At 51.9% G+C, this 25,697-nt stretch overlaps 2 protein-coding genes across 3 annotated transcripts; one reads left to right on the top strand and one right to left on the bottom strand.

The window, feature by feature from the left end:
• Nucleotides 1–67: 67 nt before the first annotated feature.
• On the bottom strand, nt 68–8,369 carry Mpnd (MPN domain containing). Its single transcript, XM_045134724.1, has 15 exons — nt 8,204–8,369; nt 7,469–7,603; nt 7,222–7,270; nt 6,791–7,121; nt 5,281–5,514; nt 4,160–4,292; nt 3,549–3,630; nt 3,314–3,410; nt 2,524–2,596; nt 2,365–2,441; nt 2,010–2,178; nt 1,862–1,932; nt 1,457–1,546; nt 741–833; nt 68–244 (listed from the first exon to the last, which is right to left on the bottom strand). Exons 1-15 carry the CDS (start codon nt 8,367–8,369, stop codon nt 158–160), a joined length of 1,887 nt encoding a protein of 628 aa, XP_044990659.1. The 3' UTR covers nt 68–157.
• A 2,894-nt stretch (nt 8,370–11,263) lies between these two features.
• Nucleotides 11,264–25,566, top strand: Stap2 (signal transducing adaptor family member 2). 2 transcript variants are annotated; one of them, XM_004654958.2, is made up of 13 exons: nt 11,264–11,425; nt 17,900–17,971; nt 18,120–18,242; nt 19,382–19,438; nt 20,387–20,487; nt 21,001–21,135; nt 22,305–22,374; nt 22,462–22,564; nt 22,672–22,737; nt 23,585–23,758; nt 23,832–23,927; nt 24,956–25,030; nt 25,253–25,566. In XM_004654958.2, the coding sequence occupies exons 1-13, from the start codon at nt 11,324–11,326 to the stop codon at nt 25,315–25,317; spliced, it is 1,239 nt and encodes a 412-aa protein (XP_004655015.1). In that variant the 5' UTR covers nt 11,264–11,323; the 3' UTR covers nt 25,318–25,566. The 2 variants fall into 2 exon arrangements, with proteins under 2 accessions (XP_004655015.1, XP_044991347.1); XM_045135412.1 differs by having other exon boundaries at nt 24,956–25,075.
• The last annotated feature ends 131 nt before the right edge of the window (nt 25,567–25,697 follow it).

Raw genomic sequence — 25,697 nt, 5'->3', positions numbered from 1 at the left:
TCCTGCTCTGGGGTGTCAGGTGCTTGGGGATCCCATCTACCCTCACCCATATAAGGTGACGTGTGGCCACAGTTTGCTTATTCTTTATTGCCCATCCTGAGTCGCGAGACAGGATGACAGTCGACAGGTGCCATCAGCAGAACTAGACCCTTGCAGCTCAGCAGCCCTGCTTGAGTGCGCTGCACACCTGCTCCAGTGCATGGCACACACCCTGGTCCTTGGGTGTCCTGCTGGCCAGTGATATCTGAAACAGCAGGGCTGGGTCTGAGTCCCAGTCCATCCCCTTTCCTGACCCCCAGAGCTGCTGCCCAAGTAACAGGATGACAGTATCCATGTGCCAGCTGTAGTGCCAGCCTAATGGGCCAACAGATGGCAATGCTGAGCTAGTCTTGGATTCTACTCTGTAGGTAATTTCTATGGCTTGTTTTGGGTTTGGGGGACAGGGACTCATTATGATGCCTTCATTGGCCTGGAGCTGGAGATCTTACTGCCTCGGCTGCCCCAGGGTTAGGGTGACAGACTGCTGCTGCCTGGCCCTGAGTGACGGCCTTTTGTCCTGCCATGCCTGCCCAAACTGCAGGCTCCAAGTTGGACCGAAGACCACATCAGCTGCTCAATGCGGCCTAGTGGTCAGAAGGGGGAAACCCTCACTCACTTACTCCTTTATATACTGCTGGGAACAGAACCAGCATGCTACCCACATGACACTGGGCTCCGCAGAGGCCCCCAAGATGCCTCACCTTTAGCTTGTCCAGATAGCTGTGCTCTGGGCTCCAGGATTCCTGGAACCTCACGAGGTCCGGGGCGCCCTTGTAGAAATCCACTAGCAACATCTGTGGAGTAGGAGATGGGACACCTGGCTTTCCTGCCTGGCCACCCAACAGTGCTGTGTGCCTCCCCAGATCCAGGTCACCAGTAAGTAAGTCACACACTCATAATAAGAATGTCAGAGAGGCAGAGTGGGCTCAGCAGTGTCCCCCAGAGGAGAGATTGGATGCCTGCACACCACCAGATGGCTGCCACATACACTGGTGCTTGCTGACTGCAGGGAGCAGGTCTGCCCTGACCCTGATCAAGGCTCATCCCAAGAAGTCATAGCTGGGAGCCGACCGTATGGAAATTGCTCGCTACCCAGGTGTAGTGGTGCATACCTCCCATCCCAGCACTTGAGGGGCCAAGACATAGGACCCGAAGTCCAAAGCCAACCTGGGCTACATAATGAAACCCAGTCTCAAAAAAATCAAAACCAGAAAAAACCTGGGCGTGGTGGCACTCCTTTAATCCCAGCACTCTAGAGGCAGAGGTAGGAGGATCACTGTGAGTTCAAGGCCAGCCTGAGACTACATAATAAATTCCAGGTCAACCTGCCTGGGCTAAAGGGACACCCTACCTTGAAGAAAAAATTAAAACCATTCACCAAAGGCTGGAGGGAGTACCTCAGTGGTACAGAGCTCACCATCTCATGTAGGATGTCATTGGTCAGGAAGCTGTCCTGCACATAGACCATCTCCACGTCCATAGGGATGCCATAGTCACCGGGCCTTTGCTGGGAAGAGAGGCCAGTCAGAAGTCTCGCCAGCCCCTAGCCCATAGTGCCAGACATGGCAGACATGCCTGGGGCTGGTGGTTCTGAGGAGTGGTCATTCTCCCAGCACAGGGTCCCATGACAAACCCTCACCAAAGTCTCACATAGGGTACCCATCAGGGTGCCACTTCACACATGGGGAAAATAGGCCCATGTCTCCCAACAGCCCTGAACTAGAGTCCCCTGCCTTGGGCCGTTAGCATATTGTCCAATCCCAGGACATGATCCAGACACCCATACTCCAGCCACTCACCCTCCCTCTCCCACCAGCCTTACCTCAGGGGGAGGCATCACCCAGAAGGGTGAGATCTTGGACTCAGGGCCTGGGTTCCCAGAGTAGTACGGGGCTGCAGGGAGAAGAACCGTGTTGGGGGCTTGGCAGAACCAGCAAGGGACACCCCACTCTGTCTGTCAAGGAACTCACAGCAGAGCAGGGCCAGGCAAGGCTGGAAGCCATTGCTGGAGCCCTGCAGGCGAAGCTGGTATTCCATCTGAGTGTCGATGTCCCGCAGTGATGGCAGCGCAGGGCTGTGTGGGTGGCTATGGTACCAGCCGACCAGGGACAGGCCTCGCAGGAACAGGCTCTGGTATATCTGGGGAAAGGATCAGCTGGAGCAGGCTGTTGTGGGGGCAGCACCTTGCCCCTCACCCATCCAGAAGCAACCAAGACATACTAGTGGAGGACCTGGGTCACCCATCCAAGACAGAAGCACCCGCAAACACTGACACTGTACCACTGCCTTCCAGGGCAGCAGTGCTCCATCCTAGCAAGCCCTCACCTCCTCCTCAATGGTGGCTGCCATATCCACGTCCCCCAGCCGGCTCCGGCAGGGGAAGGCTCTCAGTACCGTGAGCACTGTGGGGAAACCAAGAAGCAGGAGCATCAGTACCCCCACTCCTGAGAGCCCTGGCCCAGCCAGCCCCAGATAAATACCCACTCTGGCTATTGATGTCCCAACGGCCCCCGAGGTAGCCTACGACCTCACTCCGAGTCAGGTGGCTGTGGAAGTCCTGGGAACAAGAGGACACTGGCTCAGGCTGAAGCTCCTGCTTCAAGCAAGGAACAACCCCCCCCCCCCCCGGATATGTATGGGGTGCACAACATCCACTGACAGATAGCAAACAGTGATTTGAACACTGGGGATGTGGCTCAGTGGTGAGTGCTTGCCTAGCACTTGCACAGGCCCTGGCTTTCCACACCAACACCACACAGTAAAATGAGCACCAATCATTTACAAATAGCAAGCACTTAATGATTTTTAATTTCAAGTTAGGGTCTTGCTGCAGCCCAGACTGACCTGGAATTTACTATGTAGTCTCTGGCCCCAAACTCACAGTGATTCTCCTACCTCTACCTTCTGCATGCTGAGATCTAAAGGTGTGTGCCACCATGCCCAGCACAAGCACTTGTTTATTTTTTCAAGGTAGGGTCTCACTCTAACCTAGGGTGACCTGGAATTCACCATGTAGTCTCAGGGTGGCCTCGAACTCACAGTGATCCTCCTACCTCTGCCTCCGGAGGGTTGGGATTAAAGGTGTGTGCCACCACGCCTGGCCCAAGCACTTAATAAGTGCCTGCTATCTACCAGTAACAGGCTCCAGCCACCTATTATTATTTTATTAGTGTTCTCAAATGTGCCCCTCCCCCCAGGTGCCCCCTGCTCAGCTCCAGGAGTCCCTGGTCTCTTGAGCATTGAGGGGCAACACAGGTGGAGTTCAGTCACATACCAACAGGAAAAGCACATTGCTGGAAACGGCCACATTGAACGGCTGGAACTTGTTGATGGCTGCAAAGGGTGTCACCTCTACCAGGGTGTGGGGATTCCTGGAGCAGCCAGAGGGACCCCAGTTTCAGGAATCCCCAAACCTTGACCACCCCCAGGCTCTGGCCCAAGCGCCCACTCTTGCTCCCCCACCACGGTGAGCCCAGGGGAGCCTGCTCAGGGCTGTGGGGGCACCTGACCTGGCTGTGTCGCGACTTCCTAGCATGCAATAGCGGACTGGTGCCCGAACCTTGTCCACCCGCTTGCCTGGGGATGTGACGTCTGGGAAGAGAAATGAAAAATCATGTCACTTCCTCCCTGCCTTGCACTTGTTATAGAAACAGGAGCACCCACGAAGTAAAGGAAAGAAAAGCCCAAGAAACCACAGAAATCAGCAAGTTAAAAAATCAGCTATTTTTAAAGACTATATCTGTATACATATAATGACCACTCAGGAAACTAAGGCAAAGAAATCAAGCAGTATGTAGAGATATAAGGCAAAAAAACCCCACAAACACAAGTCTAAGCCAGGCGTGGTGGCATACGCCTTTAATCCCAGCACTTGGGAGGCAGAGGTAGGAGGATCGCTGTGAGTTTGAGGCCACCCTAAGATTACACAGTAAATTCCAGGTCAGCCTGAGCTAGATTGAAACCCTACCTCAAAAAAAAAAAAATAAATAAATAAATAAATAAATAAAAAGACAAGCCTAGCATTAGAAATCAGGCAGAAAGAACAGATCAAAGCCTGGTCCCTTCCCTGACCCAGCCTCCTCCCACACTCCATTTCCCAACCTCTGCCCTCCCAGCTCACCAGGGTGTACAGGTTCCAAGGAGCCCTTCCCAGGAGGTCTCCGACTCTTGTCCTCTGCCGAGACCCCTGCCAGCACCTCTTCCTCATCCTCCTCCATCATCAGCTCCTCCTCTTCCCCTTCACTGGCAGGGCTCTGGCCGGGGTGGGGTACAGCCATGTGACCCTGAGCTATGAGCCTCATGCCCAGCCCCACCAAGATCCATCCCAGGTTGGAGCCGTGGGTGCCATGGCACGCTTTGGGCACGAGAGGGCGAGAGTGAGCAGAGGCGCCTAAGGGGAGGCCAGTGCCATGTGCCTTTTGCACAGATTTGAATTCAGCTTCTGCCTCTTGGAGGCTGTGTGACCACAGACACAGATCCTAGTATCTCTGAGGTCTCTCTCTCTATAGCTCTATTTCTTTCTCTGTCTTTAGCCCAGGCTGACCTGGAATTCACTATGTAGTCTCAGGGTGGCCTCAAACTCACGGCAATCCTATGTCTGCCTCCTGAGTGCTGGGATCAAAGGTGTGCTGCCACCACGCCCAGCTCTCTGGGCTTCTATTTCTAATCTTATCAATCTGTCTTCTCCACCTTTCCTAGGTGAACACTATGGGTTTCATCCTTGACAAGGCCACAGGAGCCCCCACACCTGTTTTCTAGGTCCCCCATCTTGGCCAGGCCTGCTCATGCACTCACTCAGGACCCCAAAATCTGAGCCATCAGTAAACTTGATGCCCCGTGGGTAGCCAGCCCCAACATAGCTCATCAATGTCAAGCCGAGTGGCCTGCTGCTGGTCCCCAGAATCCTAGCTCTCTTCTCCCATGCCAAAGTCTGTCCTTGCCACAGCACCCATGAGCCCAGAGTGTCAGCACCCTTTCACAGCCCTCCATGGTTCTCACCTCTGTCTTCTCTGCAGCCCACTAGGCTCTGGCTCCACACTCCCTCTCTGCCCCTTGCCCCCCCCCCCCAGCTCCAACCACATGGGTCTCAGGCTCAGTCCTGCCCCCAGGGCCTCTGTACCTGCTCCGGGCCTGCGCTCCTTCAGTTCACCACTTAGAAGCTGCCTTCTGTGGGGCCAAGCCATGAGGGAGCCCTGCCAGGGAGGAGAGGCTTACCATACCTCTCACCACAGTGAGACACACCTCATCAGTAGCCACAGGCACAGACAGCTGATGCCGACGGAGCCAGGCGGCCTTGTACTTGTCCAGCTTCTGACCCTTGTACTTCACGGAGGCCCAGCCGCAACCTGACTTCTTGGCAGGGTTGACCAGCTTCTTGCAATGGGTAGCCCAGGCACTGGGCGAGTTGAAGATCTGCCCAGTTTCTTGCCACACAATCCTGCCATCGGGCTGGAGGTCCCCAATAAACTTCTTCCCCTGCAGAGACAGAGGATGGCTGAGTAGTTCTAACCCCGTGTTCTCTGAGGCGCCCACATTCCTCCAGGGCTCACAGGAACTCTTCCTCACTGGCTGGGAGTCTGCAGGTGTGGGGACACTGTCTTCAGCGGGGAGGAGGAATCCCCTACACACACAGCAGGTGATCAGATACAGATTCAGTGATGGCATCCCAGCTAGGCCAGAGGCTGAGGCAGGAAGATCACAAGTTCAAAGCCTAACTGGCCCTGATGGAAAAAGTAGAAAGAGCAGGGCATGGTGGCACATGCCTTTTTAATCTCAGCACTCAAGAGACAGAGGTAGGAGGATCACTGTAACTTAAAGGCCAACCTGAGACTACATAGTGAATTCCAGGTCAGCCTGGGCTACAGTGAAACTTGGGAGGGGGGATTAGAAAGAGGATGGGGGCATTGCTCAGTGGTAGAGATCCTGCCTGGAACCCAGTGAGGGCTAGGGGTTTGGCAGCAGTAGTGACAGCCTAGAACCCACAGTGAGAGCTGGGGGCGTGGTCAGAGGTAGAGTGACAGCCTGGAACCCACAGTGAGAGCTGGGGGCGTGGTCAGAGGTAGAGTGACAGCCTGGAACCCACAGTGAGGGCTGGGGGCGTGGTCAGAGGTAGAGTAACAGCCTAGAACCCACAGTGAGGCTGGGGGCGTGGTCAGAGGTAGAGTGACAGCCTAGAACCCACAGTGAGGGCTGGGGGCGTGGTCAGAGGTAGAGTGACAGCCTAGAACCCACAGTGAGGGCTGGGGGCGTGGTCAGAGGTAGAGTGACAGCCTAGAACCCACAGTGAAGGCTGGGGGCGTGGTCAGAGGTAGAGCCTGGGTTCCATCCCTATCATTCAACAAAGTGTCTTTCTGAGCAACACTAGTAAACAATGGATAAATAGTACACACCACGAGGCCCTCACTGGGTCACCAGCACCTGCCTGGCATTGTCACTATTTCCTCCCTCTTGGAGAACGCGGGACAGTGTCCAGTGTGCAGATTGGACCTTCTGCTGCACAGAGTGGTTGACTGAGGGTGCACAGGCAGGTGGGCACTGATGGGACCCATCTGGCCCCGAGTAGAAGACAGACAGCTCCTGCCTGGGCCTCAGTTTCTTCTCTGATGAACCCTGTCTCCCCGCCCAGAGTTGGGCTCCGTCCGGGGTCTGGCTGACCCTTGCCTGGGCTTCAGCTCCCCGCATCAGGGTCCTTGCTACGGGTCGGAGAGCTCTGGGCCTCAGTTTCCCCTTCATGCCGCGTGGGGTCGCTCACCAGGTAGTAGATGGACAGCACCCCCGCGCCAGGCTCCAGCAGCGCGTCCTTGAGCAACACGCGTAGCGTGACCGCGCGCCTGGGGAGCGCGCCCGCGAGCCCGCCCGCCCCGGGCCCCGCCAGCCCGCCGCCGCCTCCGCCCGCCGCGCGCTCGGGGTCCTCGGCCTCCTCCTCGTCCTCCTCCGCCGCCTCTTCGGCCACCACGCCCGCGGGCGAGGGCGGCTCCGCGCTCCCAGCCATGGCCGCCGCCGCCCCGCGGCCCACGTGACCCGGCTCCGCCCCGCGGGGACGCCGCGGCCATTGGTCGCCGTGCGGCGGGGAGGGACGGCCGCTCCAGGGACAGGGAGTGTCGGGAGTGCGCCTCAGGCCCATTCTGCAAACTGAGGCTGGAGGGCACTAGTGACCGACGAGGGGAGGGTGACCCTGGCCACCGTCTGCTGAGGCGCACCAGGGTCTCTGCGGACTGAAGCCAGCGGGAAACTGAGACCTCGGAATGGCCGCAGGGCCAATCGGGAAACGGGGGGACTCAGCCTACTGGAGCGAATGGGGAAACTGAGACCCCCCAAGGCCACCCACGCACAGTAGTGGACCTCAGTGCTCCAGGCCCACACGGGAAACTGAGGCTGGAGGGTGTCGGGAAACCCAGCACCCTGCGTTCGGGGTGACCCAGGCTGTTACCTATTAGGTTGCCGCCACCGGCTGCTGGAGATTCAGGGGACGCCGAGGCATCCGGGGTCACTCCTGGCCGGATGGTGTAGGGCACCTCATTACCGTGCAAGGCCGGTGGGGAAACTGAGGCCTCGTGCTGCACATCTAAGGGAGAGGGAGTTCGCCGGGAGGCTCCGTGTTCTGGGGCTATTCGGGAAACTGAGGCTCGGGCTCCCCGCATACATGGGGGGACTCACTGGTGACTGCATCCCGACGTCAGCTATTGGGTTAGAGCCTGTGGTGGTGAGTGGGGAAACTGAGTCCATCGGTAGCTTTGGGACTGGGGAGGAGCCAAAGGGGAAGAACCTCGAGGTTGCGTTGCTGCCCCACAGCGCCTTAAGCTCCGCCCCAGAGACCGCCATCCAATCAGGTCACCCTCTCTCAACCAATCGGCAGCGGCCGCCGGATTCCCGCTCAGCCTCTCACTGTCAAACTACTAAAGCAACCCTGGGGGCTCAGCCAATGGGCAGCAGGCATCATCAGCCAATCATCAGAAGCTCACGGATCTTGCCCCATCCAATCGGGTATAAGACCTGCTACTCAAGCAACCAATCAGCACTTGGATAAAACCTGCGCGGTCGTCCCGCGCGCGGGAGAAAGAGGGTGGAACGCGGGGAGTGGGACAGGTGTATCTCTGGCTTTTGTGCACAGACTATCACCCGAACCTGGTGCAGCGATATTCCCGGCTCCAGGAGGCCACCCAACCCGGGGTGGGGTCTGACCGCCGGGACTGTCCTCCAGGTTCGGCAGAGAACAAGCTGGCATCACTTTGCTGGGCTTCCAGGCTCAACTTTACAAAACCTTCAGCCAGCCCTCCGGCTCCTTCCTCCTGGACACTGTCCGTCTCGTTAGGCTCGGCACTCGCCTCCATCCTAGCTGTTTTTCACCCTGGCCTCAATGAGATCTTTCCAACATGGAAACTACTACTTTCCTCCCTTGCTCGTTCTACAGCCATCGATAGCTCCCTGCTGCCTTATTTTTTTTAATTTAATTTTTTAAATTTATTTGCAACCAAAGAGAGACAGAGAACGGATGCTCCAGGGCCTCCAGCGGCTGCAAATAAACTCCACATGCATGGCGCCACTTTGTGTAGCTAGCTTTACATGGGTATTGAGGAACTGAACCTGGGTCCTTAGGTTTTGCAGGCAAGTACCTTAACCGTTGAGCCATCTATCCAACTTTTTTTTTTTTAACTTACAGGATTTCATGAAGCTCAGGCTGGCTGTGAACTCCTTATACAGTTAAGAATAACCTGAAACTCCAGATCCTCCTGCACCTCCACCTCTCCAGTGCTTGTCTGATAGACGTGGACCACAGTTTATGTGGTGCTGATGAACCCAGGGCCTGATGCATGCTAGACAAAGTGCTCTGCCCACTGAGCGACAGCCCCAGGCACCTTGTCCTTTTTTTTTTTTTTTTTCCCCCCGAGGTAGAGTTTTGCTCTAGCTCAGGCTGACCTAGAACTCACTATGTAGTCTCAGGGTGGTCTCGAACTCATGGTGATCCTCCTACCTCTGCCTCCCGAGTGCTGGGATTAAACGTTTGCACCACCATGCCTGGCTCTTTTTTGGCATTGTTTTATGGATAACTTCCATACTTACAGACAATAAACCATGGTAATTCCCTCCCCTCCCCCACTTCCCCCTTGACAAATCCACTCTCCATTATATCATATCCCCTCTCCCTCTCTGTTAGTCTCTCATTATTTTTCATTGTTTTATTTTGGGGGAGTCGAGGTAGGGTCTCACTCCAGCCCAGGCTGATCTGGAATTCACTATGTAGTCTCAGGGTGGCCTCAAACTGACAGCATCCTCCTACCTCTGCCTCCCAAGTGCAGGGATGTCATCATCTTTTCCTCCTAATATGAGGGTCTTGTGAAGGTATCAGTAGGCACTGCAAGGTCATGGATATCCAGGCCAGGTTTTTTGTCTTTTTTTTTTTAAGCATTTTCACACAGCCTTTCACTGTGTAGCTCTCAGTAGCCAAGAACTCCTGAGCATTGGGATGACAGACATGCATCACCACACCTGGCTTTCGTTTTGCCTTTGACAATTTGGACTAACCAACCCCCGTGGCTTGAGGTTGTATGGACCACATATTGCTAAGTGCCATTAGAGTTTGGCATGTGAGATTGCTCAGAGCCACACGGACCATTTTTTGCTACCTAGGTAAAGGGCAAGCATCCTAGTGCTGCATTACAGAAGCAATTTTTTTTAAATTTATTTATTTATTTATTTGAAAGAGAAAAAGAGGCAGAGAGAAAGACAGAGGGAATGAGTGTGCCAGGTCCTCCAACCACTGCAAACGAACTCCAGATGCATGTGCCCCCTTGTGCATCTTGCTTATGTGGGTCCTAGAGAGTTGAACCGGGATCCTTTGGCTTTGCAGGCAAACGCCTTAACCGCTAAGCCATCTCTACAGTCTGAGAAGCAATTTTTTCTATTTGTTTTTATTTATGGTAACCCACACCCATTCTTCTAGCACTTGGGCACTTGGGTGGCTGACACAGGAAGCTGTAGAGCTTGAGATCACCCTGTATCAAGACAAGAAAAAAACAAAAAGAATGAGACATGGTGACACACACCCCTTACCCAAGCACTTGGGAGATGGAGGTGGGAGGATCAGGAGTTCAAGGCCAATATTTTTTTTTTTTTTTGGTTTAGAAAGGTTTTCTTCGTTTATTTAGTATCCTTTGGTATTTTCAAGGGATATACACTCAGTATTAAAATCAAATTTGGCTGGAGAAATGGTTCAATAGTTAATGGGATTGCTTACCCAGGTACACATGTAGAGCCAGCCATAGAAACGGTTGTTTGCAACAAAGAGTATACCCACACGCACACACAAAAATTTACAAAAAAAAAAAACAATCAAATTGTACTGGATACACACACTTCACTGACAAAAGAAGTCATTCAACATTTTGGGTTCATATGTAAATATACTTCGGCCTGGATAAAACCCAGAAAAAAAATTTTAAATATTTGTTTATTTTTATTAATTTGAGAGGGCCAGACAATGAAAGAGGCAGATAGAGAGAGAGGGAGGGAGGGAAGGCCAATCTTGAATCTTGAAAAACCAAAAATAAAAAATAGACTTCCATCTGGGGTTCAATTCTCCAACCACCCACATAAAGCCAGGGGCAAAATGTAATACATATGTCTGGGGAACATTTGCAGATGTGAGAAACACATCACACACACCACACACATACATGTGCACTGTTTCTTGAACACACGAATATGAATACACACCAATAATAAACATTTTAAATTAATTAACTAAATACTTAAGTGCATGTCTGGTAAGATACGTTCAGGATACACAGCACTTAGACAGAGGATGTCAAAGACTGATCCATGGAGAGATCATATCTATCAACAAGACCACACGGGAAGGTTCTTTGTATTGAGGGCTGGGGGAGATGGGTCAGCCGTTAAAGGCGCTTGCTTGCAAAGCCTGCCAACCTAGGTTGAGGCGCCATTCCCCAGCACCAACACAGAGCCATTCATTTGTAGCGACAAGCAATGCAGGTACGTGTATACACACACACACACACACACACACACACACACACACACGCTTGTATTGTTCTCCACTCACCTCCCCCAGTCCAATGGGCACTAGCCTCCTGTGCTCACGTCAGTATCTTTACTTGGGACAGGAGCCCAGTGACCCTGGGGTTTTCCCATGCTGGATCCCGCCCAGCTGCTGCCATGGGAGGGAGGTGACAGATGACAGGGCAGGAAACTCCCCCAGGAACCTGTCTGTCAGCTTCCTGGCCCTGGGCTGACTCCCGCTGTAAGGAGAGGGACCCGGGTCACCATGTCCTCAGCCCTGAGCCCACCCCGGGTCCCCAAGCCCAAAGGCACACAGCCTTCACACTACTATGAGAGCTTTCTAGAGAAAAAGGGGCCCTGTGACCAGGTAAGAAGGGGCAGGGAGCCGGGCACTGCTGCTCGGCCCAGGGGAAAGTTTGCCACCTCTCTGTGCCACCCTCGGTTCATAGGCCAACCTGGGAGGGGCAGGGGGAGGTTGAGGGACATGAGCTGGGGGCTGTAGAAGGTTCTAGCCATCTGTCTGTGTGTCTCTAAATCTATGTCACTTTGTTTTCTTTTAATTTTTTTTTTTGGGTTATTTATTTATTTGAGAGTGACAGACAGAGAAAGAGGCAGAGAGAGAGAGAATGGGCACACCAGGGCCTCCAACCACTGCAAACGAACTCCAGACGCATGCGCCCCCTTGTGCATCTGGCGAACGTAGGTCCTGGGGAATCGAGCCTCAAACCCGGGTCCTTAGGCTTCACAGGCAAGCACTTAACCGCTAAGCCATCTTTCCAGCCCTATGTCACTTTCTATTGATTAGATCCGTCGTTCCATCTGTCTGTCAATTTTCCTATGCCTCGTCTCTCTTTCCATCTCTTGGGTATCAACAAGACAAGGACTTCCTCCAGGAAACGAAGAGTCCCTGTTCCTCTCCTGTGTCCCCTCCCCCTCCTGGTCTAATATTAACCCTGTGAACTTGAGTTTCTGGGTTCAAGGTTGGGACCTGTGGCTATGAGGACTGACAGCTAATAGAGAGCATATGCAGAGGAATATGTTTTCTTTTATTTCTTTTATTTATTTATTTATTTGGGAGAGGGAAAGAGGCAGAGTGAGGGAGAGAGAGAGAGAGAGAAAATGGGCACACCAGGGCCTCCAGCCACTGCAAATGAACTCCAGAGGTATGCGCCACCTTGTGCATCTAGTTTATGTGGGTCCCAGGGAATCGAACCATGGTATTTTTAGCTTTGCAGGCAAACGCCTTAATGGCTAAGCCATCTCCCAGCACTCTTTTTTCTTTTCTTTTTTTTTTTTTTTTTTGATTTTTCGAGGCAGGGTCTCACTCTAGCTCAGGCTGACCTAGAATTCACTATGTAGTCTCAAGGTGACCTTGTATTCAAGGCAATCCTCCTACCTCTGCCTCCCAAGTGCTGCGATTAAAGGTGTGCACCACCACACTCAGCTAGGAATATGTTTTCTTCTGTTAAGATTGTGTCTTGTGTCACACTCTGTAGCCCAGGTTGGACTGGAACTTTCTGGATCCAGGCTGGTTTTGAACTCCCTCTGCACGGCAGGTTGGCCTCAGATTCAAAAGCAATCTTCCTGCCTCTGGCTCCCCAATGCTGGGGTGACAGGTTTAGTTCACCAAGCTCAGCTTCACATGCATTTCCTGAGTAAGCTCCCCTCCCCTCTGCCACCCCTGAAAATCTCTCTGTGCGCCTAGCTTTCTCTTTCCCTCCCACCTGCCCCTCCCTATTCAGGTCCCCATGAAGCCAGACTCCAGAGTGTCTGTGATCCTACCGTACCTACGGGGACCATCAGCCAGCAAGTCCCCAGTGGGCCCTACTGAAAGGTCATGACAATTCAAGAAAACCTGGTTCTCCAGGCACGGTGGCACACACCTTATTCCTACACTCTGGAGGCAGTGGTAGGATGATCACCATGAGTTCGAGGCCACCCTGAGACTACATAGTGAATTCCAGGTCATCTTGGGCTAGAGTGAGAACCTACCTCAGGAAAAAAAAGAAAAGAAAAGAAAGGCCACAAGAAACAAATAATTAAAGAGCAGAAATACCCACAGTTAGCCCAACTTTGTTCTTTAGGTTTTAAAATATATTTAATATTTATTTAATAAAATATTTAAATTTATTTATTTGACAAAGAAAGAGAGAGAGAGAGTGAGAGAATGGGCGCACAGGGCCTCCAGCCATTGCAAATTAACTCCAGATGTGTGTACCCCCTTGTGCATCTGGCTAACGTGGGTCCTGGGGAATCGAACCTGGGTCCTTTGGCTTTGCACACAAGTGCCTTAACCAATAAACCATCCTTCCAGCCCTGTTCTTTAGATTTTATGTTTGGAGGCAAAGTCTCACTCTAGCCCAGGCTGACCTCAAACTCCCGCCAACTCTCTTTCTGCCTTGCAAATGCTGGAATTAAAGGTGTATGCCACCATACCTGGCTTCTTTTCTTTCTTTATTTATTTTTATTTGGTTTTCAAGGTAGGGTCTCACTGTACCTTAGGCTGACCTGTAATTCACTATGTAGTCTCAGGGTGACCTCAAACTCATGTGCCATGTGAGTGCCCACATTCATATACACACACACAAAGATTAAAAAAATAGGGCTGGGGCTGGAGAGATGGCTTAGCAGTTAAGCACTTGCCTGTGAAGCCTAAGGACCCCAGTTCGAGGCTCGGTTCCCCAGGTCCCACGTTAGCCAGATGCACAAGGGGGTGCACGCATCTGGAGTTCGTTTGCAGAGGCTGGAAGCCCTGGCACGCCCATTCTCTCTCTCTCCCTCTATCTGTCTTTCTCTCTGTGTCTGTCGCTCTCAAATAAATAAAACATTAAAAAAAAAAAGAAAAGAAAAGAAAAGAAAAAAATAGGGCTGGAGAGATGGCTTAGCGGTTAAACGCTTGCCTGTGAAGCCTAAGAACCCCAGTTCAAGGCTCGATTCCCCAGAACCCACGTTAGCCAGATGCACAAGGGGTCACACGTATCTGGAACTCGTTTGCAGAGGCTGGAGGCCCTGGCACACCCATTCTCTCTCTCTAATTGCCTCTTTCTCTCTCTGTCTGTCACTCTCAAATAAATAAATAAAAATAAACAAAAAATTTAATAAAAGATTAAAAAATAAGTAAGTAGGGCTGGAGGGATAGCATAGTGGTTAAGGCACTTGCCTGCTAAGCCTAACAACCCATGTTTGACTCTCCAGATCCCACGTAAGCACGACACACAAAGGTGAGGCAAGCACAAGGTTGCACATGCCTACTAGGTGGCATAAGCGTCTGGAGTTTGATTGCAGTGGCTGAAGCCCTGGTGTGCCAATTCTCTCTCTCCCTCTCTCTCTCTCTCTAAAATAAATTTAAAAAAATAAGTGAAAAGAAGGTTGGGTGTGGTGGCACATGCCTTTAATCCCAGCACTCAGGAGGCAGAAGTAGGAGGATCACTATGGTTTAAAGCGGGGTCTGCTTGACACTGTGTTGGCAAGGCTAGCTGCTCTTGAGCTTCAGGTATTCTCCTGTTTCCACCTCCCTTCTTTTGGTAGATACACTAGGGTCACAGACACTCTGGAGCCTGGCTTCATGAGGACCTGAGGTCGGGTTGGCACACCTGAGTAGGAGGCTGCCTCCCTGAGCCATCTGCCCAGCCCGCTTTCTGAAGCCAATAGCAAAATGTGAGGCAAGGACTGGAGAAGTGTTTCAATGGGTAGAACACTTGCCTCTCAGGCTGCAGGACCTGAGTTCAACCCCCAGACTCCACATAAAGAGCTGGAGGCCTTGGCGGGCTTCTGTGATCCCAGCATGAGATGCAAGGCAGAGACAGGAGACTTTCCCATAAGCTCACCATGGGGGACAGCACAAGAACCCACAGCAAGAAAGCCTGCCTCACATGAGGTGGACAAGCAAGGGCTGCCCAAGTGTCCTCTGACCGCCACATGCTCATGTGCACATCCATGCTCATACACAAATGTGTATGCACACACAACCCACATAGGCATACAAATAAATACTTTGTTTGTTTATTTATTTATTTATTTATTTGAGAGCGACAGAGAGAGAAAGAGGTAGAGAGAGAGAGAGAGAATGGGAGCGCCAGGGCTTCCAGCCTCTGCAAACGAACTCCAGACGCGTGCGCCCCCTTGTGCATCTGGCTAACGTGGGACCTGGGGAACCGAGCCTCGAACCGGGGTCCTTAGGCTTCACAGGCAAGCTCTTAACCACTAAGCCATCTCTCCAGCCCACAAATAAATACTTTTTGAAATGCCAAACAAACCCCTTGTGTCTGGCCCAGGTGTACCGCTGCCTGTCCCCAGTGGTAAAATATGCTGGGACCACTGACTAGGCTTACTCTGTGTCTGTGATGGCAGTTAGGATGCAAGATGAAGTTGAATCCACACATAAAGTTCAGTTGATCAGTTTAATCATGAACTGTTCTGTTGCCAGCCTTGGGCACAGGAGGGTGCACAGTAAATGTTAGCGAAGTGCATGGGTGAGTGAGTCTAGGTGGATGGATGGATGGGTGGGTGGGTGGGTGGGTGGGGAAGTGGATGCATCTTATCTGTATGTGGATGGATAGATGCGTCATGATGGAAACCATGAAGTTTTGAGTTCTATTTGTTCCTCCAGCTCCATCTCTACAAACTGCTGCTCTCCTCTGCTGCTTTGGTCACCAGATCCAGTAAGATCACCCTCTTGTTTAAAAATTGGGGGAGGGGGCTGGAGAGATGGCTTGCCCGTGAAGCCTAACGACCCAGGTTCAACTCTCCAGGTACCATGTTAACCAGATGCACATCGTGGCACATGAATCGAGAGTTCATCTGCAGTGGCTAGAGACCCTGGTGTACCCATTCTCCCTCTCCCTCTGTTTGTAATCAATAAATAAATGATTAAAAAAATTAAAAATATATTTTAAAAGTTGAGGGAGGGGCTGGAGAGATTGCTTAGTGGTTAAGGTACTTGCCTGTGAAGCCTAAGGACACAGGTTCAATTCTCCAGTACCCATGTAAGCCAGATGCACAAGGTGGCACAATTTTGTGTCAGGAGTTCATTTGCAGTGGCTAGAGGCCCTGTTGTACCGCACCCATTCTCTCTGTCTCAAATAAAAATAAATAAATATTTAAAAAATTTTGGAGCTGGGCGTGGTAGTACACGCCTTTAATCCAGCACTCAGGAGGCAGGTAGGAGGATCACCATGAGTTCAAGGCCACCCTGAGACTACATAGTGAATTCCAGGTCAGCCTGGGCTATAGTGAGACCCTATCTCAAAAAAAAATGGATGGGGAAGTATGAGGTTAGAGGTTAGAGCTTGTCTGCAAGGCTTAACGACCAGGGTTCATTTCCCCAATTCCCATAAAGCCAGCTGCAGTGGTGTATGCATCTGGAGTTCATTTGCAGCATCTGGAGACCTTGCTGCCTGCATCTCTTTCTCTCTATCTCTCTCTTTCTTTTTTTTTTTTTTTAAGTTTTATTTATTTGAGAGAGAGGGAGGGAAGGAGAAAACTAGTACACCAGAGCCTCCAGACACTGCAAACAAACTCCACACACTTGCACCACCTTGTGCATATGGCTTACGTGGGTCCTGGGGAATTGAACCAGGGTCCTTTGGCTTTGTAAGCAAATGTCTTAACCACTAAGCCATCCCTCCAGTCCTTTCTCTTTCTTTCTGTTATTTTCTTTCTTCCTTAATTAATTTATTTGAGAGAGGAAGAAGCAGATAGAGAGAATGAGCGTGCCAGGGCCTTTAGCCACTGCAAATGAACTCCAGATGAATATATCACCTTGTGCATCTGGCTTATGTGGGTACTGGGGAATCAAACCTGGGTCTTTAGGCTTCACAGGCAAATGCCTTAACCACTAAGCAATCTCTCCAGCCCCTTTTTTCTCTTCTGTGTCTCTCTGCTTGCAAATAAATGAATAACATTTAAATTTCGTTTTGTTTTGTTTTTCAAGGTAGGGTCTCACTCTAGCCCAGGCTGACCTGGAATTCACTAAATAGTCTCAGGGTGGCCTTGAAGTCATAGCAATCCTCCTACCTCTGCTTCCTAAGTGTTGGGATTAAAGGTGTGTGCCACCATACCCAGCATCCCCTCTTTATTATCATTATTATTATTTTATCAGAGAGTGAGGGAGTTAAAGAGAGAGAGAGAATTGGCATGCCAGGGCCTTCAGCCACTGTAATTAACTCCAGACATGTAAGCCATCTTATGGGCATGTGTGAACTTGCGTGCTTGCGTCACCTTGTGCATCTGCCTTACGTGGGATCAGGAGAGTTGAACATGGGTCTTAGGCTTCACAAGCAAGTGCATTACAGCGAACCCATATCTCCAGCCCATTCCCCCCTCCCTCCCTTTTTAACTAATGCCAAGGATGGAACTCAGAACCATCCACATGCTAGCTGAGTGCTGCTCCACTGTACCCCCAGCCAAAGTCTCTTTTCATCCTCTCTTTTTTTGTTGTTTGGCCTTTCTTTTTCTTTCTTTCTTTCTTTCTTTCTTTTTTTTTTTTCAAGGTAGGGTCTCACTCTAGCTCAGGCTGACCTGGAATTCACTATGTAGTCTCAGGGTGGTCTCGAACTCACAGTGATCCTCCTACCTCTGCCTCCCAAGTGCTGGGATTAAAGGTATGTGTCACCATGCCGGGCTTTTTTGTCCTATCTTGGAGGATAAGAAATCCCCAAGGCTGGACTCTGGATGAGGAGGACCTCCATGCAAAGCCTTCTGTGATCAAAGCAGGGATTGTCTGTTATGGGAGAAGAACATGGAGAGCAGCAGGTGCAAAGGCCCTGGGGTAGGAGTGAGTGTATAATGGTGGCCTGACTTTGCCAGCTCAGTTCTGTCTCTTTGCACTTCTCATACCTAGGATTACAGGAGGTTCTGGGCAGGCCTGCAGGGTCCCACCATCTATTTCTACAGCAGTAATCGGGACTTCCAGGTAAGGCCAGAAGTAGGGTCTCCAGAGCTCTCCCCCATTGACCATGGTGGACAGATGGTGTGGATTCTGGCTAAGGGAGAGGACACATCCTGCAGGGGACCTGAGGGAGCCACAGCCCGTTGCTTCCACCCCTGTTTCTCTGCACCAGCCCCTGGAGAAGATCGAGCTGAGGACCTTTGTGAAGCTCACTGACCATTCCCCCCGGGGCAGCTCACGGGACCCTGGCATTCACTTCACCCTGGTCCTTTGGAACCAGGAGATCAAATTCAAGGTAGGTAGACTGCAGAGACTTGTGAGAGACATACCTTCTCCATTGTGCCCACCAAGCCGATCCCCAAATGTGGAGTTGCTCTCTCCTATGGGATTCATCTCACTGGGCATCCACCCAACCTCTCTGAGCCACAGAATGTCTGGGAAATGTAGTTCTCAGGGTGGCGTTGAACTCACAGCTATCCCCTTACTTTTGCTGGGATTAAAGGTGTGTGCTACCATCCCAGGCTAGGATTTTTTTTCTCAATTTTTATTAACATTTTCCATGATTATAAAAAATATCCCATGGTAATACCCTCCCTCCCCCCACTTTCCCCTTTGAAATTCCATTCTCCATCATATCCCCTCCCCATCTCTCTTTTATTTTGATGTCATGATCTTTTCCTCCTTTTATAATGGTTTTGTGTAGGTAGTGTCAGGCACTATGAGGTCATGGATATCCAGGCCATTTTATGTTTGGAGTTGTTTTTTTGTTTTTGTTTTTTTTGAGATAGGATCTCACTCTAGTCCAGGCTGGCCTGGAATTCACTATGTAGTCTCAGGATGGCCTTGAACTCACGCAATCCTCCTACCTCTGCCTCCTGAGTGCTGGATTAAAGGCATGCGCCACCACGCCTAGTGGATTCAGGGTTTTTTTTTATTTTAATTTTTAAAATTTTATTTATTTGAGAACGACAGAGAGAGAAAGAGGCAGATAGACAGAATGGGCGCGCCAGGGCCCCTAGCCACTGCAACGACCTCCAGACACGTGCACACCCTTGTGCATCTGGCTAACATGGGTCCTGGGGAACCAAGCCTGGAATCGGGATCCTTAGGCTTCATGGGCAAGTGCTTAACAGCTAAGCCACCTCTCCTGCCCAGATTTGGGTTTTTAATCACCAAGGGGAGCTATGAGAATATTCGGTTTCTCACAAGCATCTGTTGCCAGAGTCCTTTTCTTGGAATGTTCTTGACTCACATTACCAAGGACCTGTCAGACTGCATCTTCCAGCAAGCATCTTTCACCACTGAGCCGTCCCTCCAGCCTGCAGACAGCACCTTCCAAGAGCCTGTTCTGTTATCTTCAAACAGCCATAGGCTCGTTTTCCTGACAGTGGTCAACTATTCCTTCTGGTCAACTATTCCTTCTGGTACCTGCAGATGGAGAGCCTGGAGTCACGTGAGATGTGGAAAGGATTCATCTTGACTGTAGTGGAAGTAAGCTCCTCCGTCAGCCGGCAGATCTCAGAAATAGCCTCCCTTCCCACCTTGACTCCCCAAGAACCTTCTAATTTTTTTTGTTTATTTAAGAGTGACAGAGAGAGAGAGGCAGAGAGTGAGAGAGAGAATGGGCACGCCAGGGCTTTCAGCCACTGCAAACTAACTCCAGACATATGCGCCCCCTTGTGCATCTGGCTAACGTGGGTCCTGGGGAATGGAGCCTCGAACCCGGGTCCTTAGGCTTCACAGGCAAGCGCTTAACTGCTAAGCCATCTCTCCACCCACCCCCAAGAAACTTCTAGATCACAACACTTCACACACAGGCAGGCCACCCACCATGGAGAGCAAAAGCTTTGCTTTGCTTATGTATTTTATAAATTATTTTCTAACTCTTTTATTTGCAAGCTGAGAAAGTATTCATGCATCTGGGCACCTAGCCTCTGCAAATGAACTCCAGACACATGCGCCACTCTGTGCATTTGGCTTTACGTGGGTACTGGGAACATTCCCTGCTGATGTCATCACTTTAAATCCAGGAATTTTGGTCTGCTTTTCTCTATTTTCCAGCCCTAGTCTCACCACGCTAGCTTGAGCACCCACTCAGGGGCATTTTAGGGCCCTTTGGCATCTTCTGCAAGTGTGTATGGGGGGGGGGTTCGGTTTTACGAGTTAGGGTCCCACTCTAGCCCAGGTTGACCTGGAATTCACTATGTAGTCTCAGGATGGCCTCGAACTTGCAATGATTCTCCTACCTCTGTCTTCCCAGTGCTGGGATTAGAGGCATGTGCTACCACGTCCGGCTTTTTTCTTTCTTCTCTGAAAGGTTTTTGCCCATAGGTGTCAGGCGGCTCTGGAGCCCTTGAGGTTCACAGGCTGACCTCAGTTTACCTGTCTGTGGCCACAGCCCTAGCTGGTCACTCATTGTCCATGTCCTCTGTGCCACAGCTCCGCGTCCCGTCCAACCTCACCCTGCTGCCGGGTCACCTGTACATGATGGCCGAAGTCCTGGAAAAAGAGGAGGCGCGCCGTGCGCTTGAGGTGCCCTCGTGAGTGTCTAGTACCCTGCCTGGCCGGGGAGACCCCAGGGTTGGGTGGCAAGGGGACGTGTAATTGGATAGAGTATAGGGGGACCTGGGGCAGAGGCTGGGGTATGGAGCATGAGACGGGCAGGGCCTGTGTCTAGGGGAGGGGCCTGTGCTAGAGGAGGGGTCTGTATCTAGAGGAGGGGTCTGTATCTAGAGGAGGGGTCTGTGTCTAGAGGAAGGGTCTGTATCTATTGTGTGTGTGTGTGGGGGGTCTGTGTCTAGGGGAGGGACTAAATTTAGGGGAGTGGTCTATGTCTAGTAGAGGAGCCTGGGTCTACGGGAGGGGCTAATACTGGGGGCGGGGCCTCGGTCTGGGGGAGGGACTGGTCTAGGGGAGGAGCTGAAACGGGGGGAGTGGTTTGTGTCTGGAGGGGGGGCCCTGGGTCTGGGAGGTGGCCCTTAGCTTCTGTGGGCGGGGTTGTGTTGGCGGGACTACTCCGGGGACAGTCCTGACCCAGCGGGTCACGCCCACAGGTGTTTCCTGAAGGTGAGCCGGCTGGAGGCCCAGCTGCTCCTGGAGCGCTACCCCGAGTGCGGGAACCTGCTGCTGCGGCCCAGCGGGGACGGCAAGGACGGGGTGTCAATCACTACCAGGCAGCTGCTCAACGAGTGCGCACGCGCGATTCAGGGGCGGAACATCAACCCCAGGGCATGGTCCTAGGCTATGATAAAACCAGGGGCCAGGGGCGTGGGTTTTACAGTTTAGATTTTTTTGTTTGTTTGTTTGCTTAACTTAAATTTATTTATTTATTTGAGAGAGAGAGAGAGAGGCAGAGATAGGGAGAGAGAGAATGGGCACGCCAGGGCCTCCAGCCACTGCAATCGGATTCCAGACGCATGCGACCTCCAGTGCGTCTGGCTTACGTAGGTCCTGGAGAGTCGAACTGAGATTCTTTGGCTTTGCAGGTAAACGCCTTAACCGTTAGCCATCTCTCCAGCCCTTTTTTTCTTTTTTTTTTTTTTTTGAGGGAGAGTCTCCCTCTAGCCCAGGCTGACCTGGAATTCACTATGTAGTCTCAGGGTAACATTGAACCCACAGCGAGTTCCTTCCACCTCTGCCTCCCAGAGTGCTGGGATTAAAGGCGTGCGCCACCATGCCCGGTTTAACAGTTTAGATTTTTAGGGGCGAACTCTTCAATGTCAGTGATTGAAAATGACCTCCCTATAGGCGGAGCCGGGTCCTGGGGCGGAGTCATAACCTGGAGCATATACCAGGGGGCGGAGCCACAGTGAGGGCGGAGCCACCGTCCTGCAGCATGGGCCAGGGGGCGGGGCCAACGTGGGGGCGGAGTCCTCCTGGCCACAGGCCGGCCACAGTGAAGTTGGAGTCAGAGCTTTTCAAGGGGTTTCAGTCAGTCAGTCAGTCAGTCAGGACTGGTCCTTCGGGCCTAGGTCACGAGTGGAGCTAGAAGTAGAAGTCACCATGGGGGCGGCGCCAGTCCTCTGGTGGAGGGGCCAGGCATGGATTGGGGAGGGGACTCACTGGGGATGGAGCAAGGCCTTATGGGAGGTAGAGTCAATTTTTCCATGGGGATGTGATCTCGCCGAAGAGGAAGGTTTGGGTTTCCCTGTGCCCATAGGCAGGACTGGGGTTGGGGGCCTCACGAGGACAGAGTTGACCAGTCAGGGCCACTGGGTAGACTGGGTGTTCTGGTCTTCCCTGGGGTGTAGCAAGGACTAGGGGCGTGACCTCACCTGGGAGGAGCCCAGTTGGGGGCGTGGTCTTGTCCAATCAGGGGTGGAGCTGTCCCCACCTAGCCTCGCCCACCCTGGCACAGGACCCCTGTTATCCGGCACTACAAGGTGAAGAAGGAAGGCGTCAAGTACGTGATCGACGTGGAGGATCCAGTGAGTGTGGACATGGGGACAGGGTCCAGAAAGGTGTCCTGATGGGGTCACCACCACCCCCTCACCAGCGCTGACCATCTCCCCCAGGTCTCTTGCGCCTCCCTGGATGCTGTGGTCCACTATTTAGTGTCGCACACCAAGAGGGCGCTGGTGCCCTTCCTGATGGAGGAGGACTATGAGAAGGTGCTAGGTGGGTGCGGCTTCAGGGGTCCTGGGGAAACCCAGAAGGTGCTTTTGGGGGAAGGGACCCCAGCTCCTGGCCTCCACACCTCCTTCAGGCTGCTCTCTGTGTTCCAGGCTATGTGGATGCGGATAACGAGAATGGAGAGAGTGTGTGGGTGTCGCCTTCCAATCGGGGTTCAGGTGATGCCCCCTCCCAGTGACCACACCTGGGGCAGGGGAAGGAGAAGGACCTTGGACCCATATCATCCCACCACAGCACCTCAGCACATGCGAATTGTGATGCGTGTCCCATCTGAGCCCAGACTTCAAGGACAGAACTTGCTAGATCTTTCACTGGAGAGATTGGAAGTTTGGGGGTGGGGTGGAGACAGGTGGGTGCTGATATCCCCACCCCAGTGTATGGAACGTAGGATGCAGGAGAAACCTGGGCTGGGGTGGAGAGAGTGCCTAACATTGGGGAGAAGAACAAAGCCAAGAAGACTTCCTGGAGGTGGTGTTTGCTGACGGATTTTAATTATGTAGTAGCCAGAGCCAGGCGTGGTGTCACACGTCTTTAATTCCAGCAGAGGTAGGAGGATTGCTGTGAGTTGGAAGCTAGCCTGGGACTACAGAATATATTCCAGGTCAACCTGGGCTAGAGTGAGACCCTGGGGGGGGGGGGACACTAGCCACCCAGAGACTGAACAGGATGAAGAATGGGCAGGGTGAGGGTAAGAGTATCAAACATTTTGCAATGCAAAGATGACTGGAAAAGACCTAGATGGGATAGCAGTGTGGTTCTCTTCAGCTGAGAAGATGGGACGATTCTCTCCCCTCCCAGTGTCTAAGGGCCACGCAAGTGCATGCAAACACATGCTGTGTCCTGCAGACGCAGTCACTTCACACGTGCATACACACGTCCCACGTTCCCATCACACACCTATGCTATATGACGCCATGACGCAGATGGTGGCATACGGGCTGGGCTCGGATGCACCCTAAAGGCTCTGTACCTCATGGATCATGACTGACCCCCTTTCCCCACCAGGTCCTGCCTCCCTAACAAATGTCCCCAAGCCACTGCCACCTGTCCCTACGTCTGTGTCCAGCCAGGACAAGCTGCCCCCACTGCCTCCCCTACCCCAGCTACCAGACCACCAGGATGAGAGTTATGTGACCCCTATTGACGATGTGCCAGCTGTGGAGTACATGAATCAGGATGGTAGGTGAGATCCAAGCAGCCGATGCAGGTGTGGGGTAGGAGGGTTCCTGTGACACCATTCTCCTGCCCACAGTGTCTCCCTCCAGCCGGCCACAAGTCATCCCGAAGCCCAAAAAACTGGAAAAGCTTCCAGCAAAACCTCCGAAGCCACCAATTGTGCCCAAGCCAGGTAGGTCTCTTTCCATCTTAGTGACAGATGGTTTGCTAATCTGTTTTTGTTTTGTTTAGTTTTAGAGGTAGGGTCTCATTCTAACCCAAGCTGGCCTCAAACTCACAGCAATCCCCCTGCCTCAACCTCCAGAGTACTAGAATTAAAGGTGTTTGCCACCATGCCTGACACAACTGACCTTTATATTTTTGTTAAAATATTTTATTTTTATTTACTTATTTGAGAGAGAGATATAAGTAGGCGCACAGAGAGAGAGAGAGAGTGAGAAAGGGAGGGAGAGAATGGGTATGCTAGGGCTTCTAGCCACTGCAAACGAACTCCAGATGTGTGCACCCCTTTTTGTATCTGGCTTATGTTGGTTCTGGGGAATTGAACCTGGGTCCTTTGGCTTTTCCATCAAGTGCCTTAAGCATTAAGTCATCTCTCCAGCCCAGGCCTTTATATCTTTTTTGTTTTTGTTTTTTGAGTTAGGGTCTTGCTCTAGCCCAGGCTGACCTGGAATTCACTATGTAGTCTCAGGGTGGCCTCGAACTCACAGTGATTCTCCCCTACGTCTGTCTTCCAAATGCTGGAGTTAAAGGCATGCATCACCATGCCTGGCTGCCTTACACTTTTTAAAAAAATATTTCACTTATTTCAGAAAGGCAGAAAGAGAGAGGTTGGGCCTGTCAGGGCCTCCAGCCACTGCAAATGAACTCCAGATGCTTGTGCCACTTTATGAATCTGGCTTATGTGGGTGCTGGGGAATTGAACCCAGGTCCCTTGGCTTTGCAGGCGAATGCCTTAGTTGCTAAGCCATCCCTCCAGCCCCCTTTATACCTTAAAAAAATATATTTATTTATTTGACGGAAGGCCTCTGGCCACTGCAAATGAACTCCAGATGCATGCACCACCACATACACTGGGCTTTATGTGGATATGTGGGTACTGAGAAATAGAACTGCGTCCTTTGGCTTTGCTGGCAAGGGCCTTAATCACTGAGCCATCTCTCCACCCTGGCCTTATATCTTATGGGACATTTTTTCCAGATCTCAAAGCAATTAACGGTGCCTGGGCTAAGAAGCTGGGAGGCGGCTCACCCCAGGCTCTCTCCCTGGTGACAAGTAAGGAGCTGCTGGGGTTGGGCCAGATGCAGAATGGGCCTGAGGGTATGTGCCCTGAAGGGTCTCTGTGAGGAAATCTCCTCAAGACTTGAATTCATGCCTTTTCTTTTGCACAGAATCCTGCCAAACCCTTTGCCATCCTGGGTTGGTATGGGGGTGTGGCACAAGTGGCATATGTTGGGGCTCCCTGGTCACACTGAAGTTTTGGTTCTGTCACCCCAGGGCTGGGGGATGTGACCGCTGAGCTGCAGGAGAAGTTACAGAAGAGGAGGGCGCTGGAGCACTGAGGCCAGAGGGCTATCTCAGGACACAACACAACAGAAAGTCCATCCTCACAGGATTAAAACTCAAGGGACAAACCCAGCATGGTGGCCCACACCTGTCATCGCAATGTTCAGGATGCTGAGGCAAGAGGATCACCACAAGTTTGAGGCCAGCTTGGGCCACATAATGAGATCCAGGCTAGCCTAAACTACAGAGTAAGACCCTACCTCAAAAATAAAAAAAGAGCCAAAAAATAAAAAATAAAAATGTCACGTGACCCCAAGACCTGAGTGTTGGGCATGACTTGTGGGGGGGGGGTAAAAGTGAGAGACCTGTGAGATGTCCCAGCAAGGAAAGGCCATTTCACAACCAGGAAAACCAAGGCTCCAGGGTCATCTAAGTT

The sequence above is a fragment of the Jaculus jaculus genome, chromosome 15, assembly GCF_020740685.1.
Source record: "Jaculus jaculus isolate mJacJac1 chromosome 15, mJacJac1.mat.Y.cur, whole genome shotgun sequence".
Classification (NCBI taxonomy): domain Eukaryota; kingdom Metazoa; phylum Chordata; class Mammalia; order Rodentia; family Dipodidae; genus Jaculus; species Jaculus jaculus.
The sequence above is the reverse complement of the archived record's forward strand: the minus strand, read 5'-3'. Positions and strand labels throughout refer to the sequence as shown.

Coding starts and splice junctions, on each gene's coding strand:
- Mpnd (XM_045134724.1), bottom strand. CDS start 8,369: ATGGAGGCGAGTGCCGAGCCTAACGAGACGGACAGTGTCCAGGAGGAA. Junction 1,933..2,009: donor TTGCCTGGCCCTGCTCTGCT/GTGAGTTCCTTG, acceptor TTCTCCCTGCAG/CCCCGTACTACTCTGGGAAC. Junction 1,547..1,861: donor GGGTGATGCCTCCCCCTGAG/GTAAGGCTGGTG, acceptor CTCTCTTCCCAG/CAAAGGCCCGGTGACTATGG.
- Stap2 (XM_045135412.1), top strand. CDS start 11,324: ATGTCCTCAGCCCTGAGCCCACCCCGGGTCCCCAAGCCCAAAGGCACA. Junction 22,738..23,584: donor GCCTTCCAATCGGGGTTCAG/GTGATGCCCCCT, acceptor TTTCCCCACCAG/GTCCTGCCTCCCTAACAAAT. Junction 23,928..24,955: donor ACCAATTGTGCCCAAGCCAG/GTAGGTCTCTTT, acceptor CATTTTTTCCAG/ATCTCAAAGCAATTAACGGT.